This window comes from Triticum aestivum, chromosome 3D (assembly GCF_018294505.1).
Source record: "Triticum aestivum cultivar Chinese Spring chromosome 3D, IWGSC CS RefSeq v2.1, whole genome shotgun sequence".
Taxonomy (NCBI): Eukaryota; Viridiplantae; Streptophyta; class Magnoliopsida; order Poales; family Poaceae; genus Triticum; species Triticum aestivum.
The window spans coordinates 357,065,982-357,075,311 of NC_057802.1; the positions used below are offsets into that span (position 1 = coordinate 357,065,982).

The window sequence follows — 9,330 nt, forward strand, 5'->3', positions numbered from 1 at the left end:
ACGTCACAACGTAACTGGGTGATTATAAAGATGCTCTACACGTATCTCCGAAGGTGTTTGTTGGGCTGGCATAGATCGAGACTAGGATTTGTCACTCCGAGTATCGGAGAGGTACCTTTGGGCCCTCTCGGCAATGCACATCATAATAAGCCTTGCAAGCAATGTGACTAATGAGTTAGTTGCGGGATGATGCATTACGGAACGAGTAAAGTGACTTGCCGGTAACGAGATTGAACTAGGTATGAAGATACCGAGGATCGAATCTCGAGCAAGTAACATACCGATGACAAAGGGAATAACGTATGTTGATATTACGGTACGACCAATAAAGATCTTCGTAGAATATGTGGGAACCAATATGAGCATCCAGGTTCCGCTGTTGGTTATTGACCGGAGAGGTGTCTCGTTCATGTCTACATAGTTCTCGAACCCGTAGGTCCGCACGCTTAACGTTCGATGACGATTTTGTATTATATGAGTTATGTGATTTGATGACCGAATGTTGTTCGGAGTCCCGGATGAGATCATGGACATGACGAGGAGTCTCGAAATGGTCGAGAGGTAAAAATTCATATATTGGAAGGTTATATACGGACACCGGAATGGTTCCGAAGAGCTTCGGAGATTTTTGGAGTGCCGGGAGGTTATCGGAACCCCCGGGAAAGTTAATCGGCCTCATGGGCCATAGAGGAGAAGAGGAGGCAGGCCACGGGAGGTGGCGCGCGCCCCCCTTTGCCCAATCCAAATTGGACAAGGGGTGGGGGCGCGGCCCCCCTTTCCTTCTTCCTCTCCCCTCTTTCCCCTTTCCCCCCTTCGTTGGAAGGAAGGGGGGCCGAATCCTACTAGGAGTGGAGTCCTAGTAGGACTCCCCCCTTGGCGCGCCTCCTCCTGGCCGGCCACCTCCTCCCCCTCTCCTTTATATACGGGGGCGGGGCACCCCAAAGGCACACCAAGAATTCTCTTAGCCGTGTGCGGTGCCCCCCTCCACAGTTTACTCCTCCGGTCATAGCGTCGTAGTGCTTAGGCGAAGCCTTGCACTGATCACATCACTATCACCGTCACCACGCCGTCGTGCTGACGGAACTCTCCCTCGACCCTCTACTGGATCAAGAGTTCGAGGGACGTCATCGAGCTGAACGTGGGCTGAACACGGAGGTGCCGTACGTTCGGTACTTGGATCGGTTGGATCGCGCAGATGTTCGACTACATCAACCGCGTTAACCTAACGCTTCCGCTTTCGGTCTACGAGGGTACGTGGACACACTCTCCCCTCTCGTTGCTATGCATCTCCTGGATAGATCTTGCGTGACGTAGGAATTTTTTTAAAATTGCATGCTACGTTTCCCAACAAGTTGACTGTTCCTCAAAAATAATATCAGGTAACACTACCTTCAGGCGGTTAGCTATTATCTTCCGAGAGTGCGTTTTAGCTCCTAGGCTCAGATGAGCTCGGGTGTGAACAAAAAAAGTTAAAAATATTAAATAAATTCAAAAAAGTTTGAATTTTTTTGTGGTGAAAGCTGGCTGAGTGCGTGATGACCGTGCCAAATTTTAGAGCATTTGGATGTTCAAGTAGGTCTTAGCGAAAAAGAGAAATTTAAGGTCTAATTGAGTGTAGGCTTCTTTAAAAATGTGAATTGGTTCCTCCTATCCTATATAGAATAGAAATCTATTGCTTTAAACTAAAGTGATTCATAATATTTTTTCTCTTTGAAAATTCTATACTCCCTCCGTTTTTATTTAGTCCGCATATTAGTTTTGATCAAAGTCAAGCTTTATAAACTTTGACCAAGTTTATAAACAAAAATATTAACATATACAATAACAAATCAATACTATTAGATTTATTATTGAATGTACTTTCGCATCATATAGATTTGTTACAGTAAATGTTTATATTTTTTTTCTATAAGCTTGGTCAAACTTTATGAAGTTTGACTTCAGTCAATCTGATATACAGAATAAATAAAACGGAGGGAGTATTATGAATTTCTACAAGATTTCTACCAACTAAAAGAGGCCTGATGCTATTTTACAGGGCACTGCAAAGGCTGGTACGAAGCCCAAGAAGACCACATACGAGCCACCGACCACCCAGTGGAGTGAAGGAAGAAAAGGGCTCGATGTGGCGAATTCGCAGCCGCGTAAAAGTTATCGAGCCCATCACCACCATTCAAGAGCGTTGGGCAGCATATCACGCGCACCTACTCACCTCGATGCACGAGTCCATTACCCACCGTGTCCTCCTTCCTTCGTGTTTTTCGCAATTCTTTTCTCCCGCTGCATCAGTTTGAACCAAGCAAATGCGGACACCTGGGAACTCCCCGCTCTCCACAACGCGTGTCCTACCAACGTGGCGCCCATCTACATGCGCCTGCGCGCCACGTGCCCCGGCATCTCTCCCAGCTCAACCGCTATAAAGACACCAGCCGATCAAGCTGCTCATCACAACAGCAAAGCATCCAGCATCGCCAACTTCCAAAATCAACCTACGTTGTACACTTTTCGAGCCCTATCCAGTTTTTGTTTCTATACACTTCTTGCGAAGACATGGCTTCTCGTCAGGATCAGGCTAGCTACCACGCCGGGGAGGCCAAGGCCCGCGCCGAGGTCAGTTTCGTGCCTGCTCCGCCCTGCCGGCGTGTCGGTTTTGACATGCACTCAAACTGTGGTTTTGGTGCGTGCGTTGCAGGAGAAGACGGGGTACGTCGTGGGCGCGGCGCAGGACAAGGCGAGGGAGGCCAAGGACACGGCGTCCGACGCCGCGGGCCGCGCCATGGGCAGGGGCGGCGACGCCAAGGAGGCGACCAAGGAGAAGGCGTACGAGGCCAAGGACGCGGCGTCGGACGCCACTGGCCGCGCCATGGACAAGGGCCGCGGCGCCGCGGAGGCCACCAAGGAGAAGGGCTACGAGGCCAAGGACAACGCGGCCGACACCGCGCAGCAGACCGGGAGCTACATCGCCCAGACGGCCGAGGCCGCCAAGCAGAAGGCGGCCGGCGCCGCCCAGTACACCATCGACACGGCCCGTGCCGGCACCGAGCAGACCGGGAGCTACATCGGGCAGACGGCCGAGGCCGCCAAGCAGAAGGCCGGCGCCGCAGCGCAGTATGCCATGGACACCGCCGTGGCCGGCAAGGACAAGACCGGCAGCCTCCTCGTACAGGTACATTGTCACATTCTTGCTCGTAGTAATTAATCATTTCATCTTGCAACCGACGTTCTGAAGATGATCCTGTGTGGATTTTTTGTGTGCAGGCAGGGGAGACGGTGAAGGGCGCGGCGGTGGGGGCGAAGGACGCGGTGATGAACACGATCGGAATGGGCGGCGGCACCAACGGCAGCACCGACGTCACCGCCAAGGACACCAGCACGTACAAGCCCGGGACCAGGGATTACTAATCGTGCCATTGTCAAGGCGACCCTGATGTATCTTTCTAAGCTGTAGTTTAATTTCTACGTGGCCATCTGCCGCCACTTTGGTTTCTAAATTAGCTCACCTCGTGGAGGTTGTAACTTGTCAGGACCTAGACAAATGCCCAATGAGGCATCCTGACTCCTCCCTCCCATACTTGTTTCCGTGTTTCAGAATCTAATAAAGTTGGAATCCTAGTGCATCTTTTGTAATCCTGTTCACAGTACTACTGTGATATGCACCCATTTGCCATCCTGGTGAATATAGTCATGTATACGGAGACACAACCTTGCAGTTTAAAATGCAAAACTACGACACTTGCATTGGATCGGAGGGAGTTAAAAACACAACCGTAACTTGTTCTTGCGAGTGCACACGGAGACACAAAACGATCTCACACAAGTCGGGTACAAAGACAGCAACAAACGCACGCTCTTGAAACGAATACGGATACTGCAGTGGATTGCATTACCAGCTGAACCCCCGCCAATATTCAGTGTCAGAAGCCGGCGAATTTGGATTTCATGGCGGTGACATCATCTTCGCCCATGAGGAAGGTCTTGGTGAGCACCTCCATCGGCATGGCCGGCTCGGTCGCGAAGAGCGCGAGCGTCGGCGTGACCAGGCCCGGCGACTGGGCGTCGAACATGGCCATGAACACGGCGTCCCCGGTACCAACGTTGAGCTGGTAGTGCTGCAGGCCGCGGGGCACGACGTAGAGCTCGTTCTCCTTCACCACCTTGGTGAAGAGCCGGTTGGTCGCCGAGGTGAACCCGACCATGACCTCGCCCTTGAGCACCAGCACGAGCTCCGAGCCGCGAGGGTGCGAGTGCGGCGGATTGAGGCCGCCCACGGCGAGGTCGGTGCGCGTGATGGAGAGGCCCAGCGTGTTGAGGCCCGGGAAGACCGACACGGTGGCGCGCGTGGAGTTGACGCCGAAGGGGTTGGTGTCGGTTCTGGGCGCGGCGACCATGGCGTCGGAGAAGAAGTCGTCGTCCACCACCGTCGACGGCGCCTTGCAGGGGAACCCGTCCACCGCCGTGGCGGCCTTGAGGTCGGCTACGCAGAAGTCCTGGAGCGGCGGCGGGTCCGAGAGGACGCCCGGCGCCGCGGCGAGGGCCACCGCGAGCAGCAGCGCCTGGAGCATCGCGGAGCGAGCCGATGCCATCAGGCGTACGTATCGATCCTAGGCTCGAGTTGCTCCCTGGTGTTTGGTTCCGTGGAATGGCAACGTGCTCTTGGTAGTGGTGACATTGTCGTGCAGCTCGTTCAGTATAAATAGATCGCGATGCACGGGGTGATGACTGATTGACCGATGCTGTTGCAGGCGGTTTACTGGGTCGTAAAGTGCGTGAGGAACCCAACCAATGATAACGCGCGGAAGGGGCTATGTTGCTCGTCGTCACCGTTTGTTGCTGTCGAGATTATGACACCATTTGGCCCCGGATGGGACTCACTCAGATTTCCCGCAGCGACGGGTTCTGGTGTTTGTGAGCGGCGCGGTGCAGGTGCCGAATGGCTGGACGCAGGGTGCGCTGCTCTTCGATTCAAGCTGCTACGACGTCTGCTGCTTCCATTTGTGGTGCGCTGGTGACACACACCTTCTGGCTGGGAAATGGTCGGTCCACTTGCTAAGTATGGGTGCGGCTACCTCTTGTGGCCTGTGGTGCTCGTGCAGGAGGAGACCCCAAACCTGCCATATTTTCAAAATCAATAGTTAAGAGTACCCCTTTGTAAAGTTCATTCTCATCTTCTTTGGTGATGACAAGTGGCGCATTGTATGTGTGACATTTGTCACTGAGTTTTGAGCTTTTTTAGATTCGCTTAAAACATTTTATCATTTAAACCGTGCGACCAAATCATGAATCGTTTTTATCGTTGCGTTTCTCACGTCACAATCAGAGAGTTTTGAGCTTTTTTAGATTCGCTTAGAACATTTTATCATTTAAACCGTGCGACCAAATCATGAATTGTTTTTATCGTTGCGTTTCTCACATCACAATCAGAGAGTTTTGAGCTTTTTTAGATTCGCTTAAAACATTTTATCATTTAAACCGTGCGACCAAATCATGAATCGTTTTTATCGTGGCGTTTCTCACGCCACAATCAGAGAGTTTTGAGCTTTTTTAGATTCGCTTAAAACATTTTATCATTTAAACCGTGCGACCAAATCATGAATCGTTTTTATCATTGCGTTTCTCACGTCACAATTAGAGAGTTTTGAGCTTTTTTAGATTCGCTTAAAACATTTATCATTTAAACCGTGTGACCAAATCATGAATCGTTTTTATCGTTGCGTTTCTCACGTCACAATCAGAGTTTTGAGCTTTTTTAGATTCGCTTAAAACAGTTTATCATTTAAACCGTGCGACCAAATCATGAATCGTTTTTATCGTTGCGTTTCTCACGTCACAATCAGAGAGTTTTGAGCTTTTTTAGATTCGCTTAAAACTTTTTATCATTTAAACCATACGACCAAATCATGAATCGTTTTTATCGTTGCGTTTCTCACGTCAAGATCTATGAACTAAATCCCCTGTTCATAGGTTTGGATGATTAAAAAAACATAAACACAAAAAAGCTGGAACCGAAAAAGGGAAACAATAAGCACAATTATGCTTCACACAAAGGCACATTTTGCGCTTCACTTCTTTGAGAAGCACTTTCTTTTCACGCGGAAACACAACTTTGCTTCACGTAGTGCACAATCGTGTTTTACACTTTTTGGGAAGCACACTGAGACACATCTGTACTTCACTCAGTGCAAAATTGTGCTATTCACTTGTTGGGAGCATAGTTTGTGAGTGCTTTTCACTTTTCGAGAAGCGCAATTTGTGTGCTTCACCATAAACCATAGTTGTTGCTTTCAGATGATGTGCTTCATGCAGGAACAAGAAAAAAAAAAGCAAATTCTATTCTTCAAAAAATCTAGGGAAAATCAAGCAAAATCCGAAGAAGAAAAAACATGTGCAGCGAAAATCATACTGTCGGGACCAACATGCCTCCGCAAAGGCCCAAACTATCCCTATTTGTCTGGGCTATCTACACCGTCATAAGGGAGCTCCTTTTTTAGGCAAATAAGGGAGCTCCAATTGGGCGCTTCATGCGCCAGGGATGCTCCCTGGCGCCCACACGGCACCCTTGGTGGGCCAGCCCATGTAGAGTGAGATCGATCACATTTTATTTCCTCTAGGTTCGCTCTATCGCATTCGGAAAGAAGAAGAAAAAAGAATCATAAAAACGAAAACAAATCATAAATTCAAAATGGATTTTGAAAAAGTTCATCAATTTGAAAAAGTTCATCAAAATTGAAGAAATGTTCATATTGTTTTAAAAAAATCATCAACTTTGAAAAAAAGTTAATAGAAAATAAATAAAATTCATCGGATTAAAAAAATCATTGATTTGAAGAAAAAATTCACGTATTTGTAAACAATTCATCGAACTAGGAAAAAGGAAAAAGAAAAAAGAAAAAAGAAAAATAGGGAAGGAAAACAAAAGAAGAAAAAAGGAAAAAGGAAAAGGAAAGAAGAAAAGAAAAAAAAAGGTTGAAGGTTACCAGATCCCGCTGGGTGTAGGGGTGGTTACACCAGCGTACCTAGATGATGAAGGTCGCTGGTTCCATTCACATACATTGCGCTTGTTCGCGGATTAAAACCTAGCTTGGGCCGACCCAACCAATGATAACGGGCGGAAGGGGCTATGTTGCTCGTCGTCGCCGTTTGTCGCTGTCGAGATCATGACAACATTGGGCCCCGTATGGGACTCAGATTTCCCGCAGCAACGGGTTCTGTTGTTTGTGTGCGGCGCGGCGCGGTTGCGAATGGCAAATGCCAAGCGGGTGCGGTGCTCTTCCATTTGTGGTGCACTGGTGACACACACACACACACACACACACACACACACACACACACATACACACACCCCTTCTGCCTGGGAAATGGCCGGTCCACTTGTTAAATGTTAGAGCATCTTCAACCTCCGCCTCATAGGACACCTTTTTAGGCTCAGTTTTAGGTTTGGACGGCGTTTTTTCCCCAAAAACGGCCCACTCACGCCCCCGGCGCCCCCAAGGATGTCAAAATAGCGCCAGCGAACCCAGGCGAAACCCAGCGCGTTGGGGGGGGGGGCTCTTGGGGACGCCGACAGAATTTCGGCGAATCATGTCGCCCCACATGTTCTTTTTCTTGGCCCACTTAATCATTTCCCTCACAAACTTTTGGATGGGGTGGGATGTGGCTGGAAGATGCCCTCCCCATGCACCCCTATTTCAGTCGGATGAAGCATTTGGCCCCCCAAGACACCAACTTTTTGGCTCAGTGGTGTTCTTCGAGGCTCCAACGGCTGGAGATGCTCTTAAGTATGGGTGCGGCAACCTCCTGTGGGCTCCGTTGCTCAGGCAGGAGGACCAAGGCGCAATGAAATACGAACATCTCCAAGTGGAGACCCAAAATTTTCGTAATCACTACTTAAGAGTGCTCCTTTGTAAAATTCATTCTTGTCTTCTTCGGTGATGACAACTGGCGCGTTGTATGCGTGATATTTGTCACAATATGAGAGTTTTGAGCTTTTTAGATTTGCTTGAAACATTTTATCATCTAAGCCGTGCGTCCAAATCATGAATCGTTTTCATCGTTGCGTTTGTCACATCAAGATCTATGAACTGAATCCAATGTTCATAGGTTTGGATGATTTAAAAAAACATAAAAAAAATGGAACGGAAAAAGGGAAACCAGAAGCACAACTATGCTTCACACATAGGCACATTTTGCGATTCACTTCTGTTAGAAGCACTTTTCTTTTTCACGTGGAAACACAACTTTGCTTCACGTGGTGCACGATCGCGTTTTTCACTTTTTGGGAAGCACGCAGAGGCACATATGCACTTCATGCAGTGCAAAACTGTGATATTCACTTGTTGGGAGCACAGTTTGTGAATACTTTTCACTTTTCGAGAAGCACAATTTGTGTGCTTCACCATAAAACACAGTTGTGCTTCAGACCATGTGCTTCGCGCGGGAACAAGAAAAAAAGGAAAATTATTTTCTTCAAAAACTTTAGGGAAAATCAAGCAAAATCCGACGAAGAAACAAACATATGCAGAGAAAATCGTACTATCTGGACCAACATGCTTCCTCAAAGGCCCAAACTATCCATATTTGTCTGGGCTGTCTGGACCGTCATAAGGGACTTCCTTCTTTTTTGAGGCAAATAAGGGAGCTCCAATTGGGGTGCTTCAAGCCCAGGGATGATGCTCCCTGGCGCCCACACGGCAACCCTGGTGCGCCGATCCATGTACAGCGACATCGATCACATTTTATTTCCTCCAGGCTCGCTCTATCGCTTTTAGAAAGAAGAACGAAAAAAACCTGAACTCAAAAAATTTATGGATTTTTTAAAAAGTTCATGGATTTTTTAATTTGCAAAAAAGCACGATGTATGTGAATGGAACCAGCGACCTTCATCATCCAGGTACGCTGGTTGGAAAGACAGCGACGCTGCGTTCTTCATTTTGTTTATTATTTTGTGGGTTTTACGTTGTTGCTTCGTTTCATTTTTTGTTTTTAGGTTTGGGTTTTCTTCCTTTTTTTTCTTCCTTAAAGGTTATGTACTATAAATATTTTTCTAATATACAGTGACATATTTCAAACACATTTTGAACATTTTTTATACACGGTGAACATTTTTAAATACATACCGAACATTTTTTAATATACAATGAACATTTGTTATTTACAGTGCACTTTTTTAATATATAGTTAGATTTCTTTCTAATACACACAAAAGTTTTTTAAGTACACGATATTTTTCATGTATTTCTACAAATAGTTTTTTTATTTGGATTGATTTTAGAAAGTCCAATGGTCTTTTCTTAGAAAAAGCGATGAGAAAAATATTGCAAGGCAAACCTGTGT

At 47.4% G+C, this 9,330-nt stretch overlaps 2 protein-coding genes across 2 annotated transcripts; one reads left to right on the forward strand and one right to left on the reverse strand.

The window, feature by feature from the left end:
- The first annotated feature begins 2,453 nt into the window (after nt 1–2,453).
- On the forward strand, nt 2,454–3,617 carry LOC123074646 (late embryogenesis abundant protein 14). The gene is made up of 3 exons (XM_044497432.1): nt 2,454–2,610; nt 2,693–3,166; nt 3,259–3,617. Exons 1-3 carry the CDS (start codon nt 2,551–2,553, stop codon nt 3,400–3,402), a joined length of 678 nt encoding a protein of 225 aa, XP_044353367.1. The 5' UTR covers nt 2,454–2,550; the 3' UTR covers nt 3,403–3,617.
- Nucleotides 3,618–3,716: 99 nt separating this feature from the next.
- On the reverse strand, nt 3,717–4,642 carry LOC123074647 (germin-like protein 1-2). Its single transcript, XM_044497433.1, has one exon. The coding sequence runs from the start codon at nt 4,581–4,583 to the stop codon at nt 3,915–3,917; it is 669 nt and encodes a 222-aa protein (XP_044353368.1). The 5' UTR covers nt 4,584–4,642; the 3' UTR covers nt 3,717–3,914.
- Between the last annotated feature and the right edge of the window lie 4,688 nt (nt 4,643–9,330).

What these genes read in the sequence shown, in the direction of transcription:
- LOC123074647 (XM_044497433.1), bottom strand. Translation starts at nt 4,583, where the DNA reads ATGGCATCGGCTCGCTCCGCGATGCTCCAGGCGCTGCTGCTCGCGGTG.
- LOC123074646 (XM_044497432.1), top strand. Translation starts at nt 2,551, where the DNA reads ATGGCTTCTCGTCAGGATCAGGCTAGCTACCACGCCGGGGAGGCCAAG. An exon ending in AGGCCAAGGCCCGCGCCGAG is followed by an intron (nt 2,611 to 2,692) that starts GTCAGTTTCGTG and finishes CGTGCGTTGCAG; the next exon opens with GAGAAGACGGGGTACGTCGT. An exon ending in CCGGCAGCCTCCTCGTACAG is followed by an intron (nt 3,167 to 3,258) that starts GTACATTGTCAC and finishes TTTTGTGTGCAG; the next exon opens with GCAGGGGAGACGGTGAAGGG.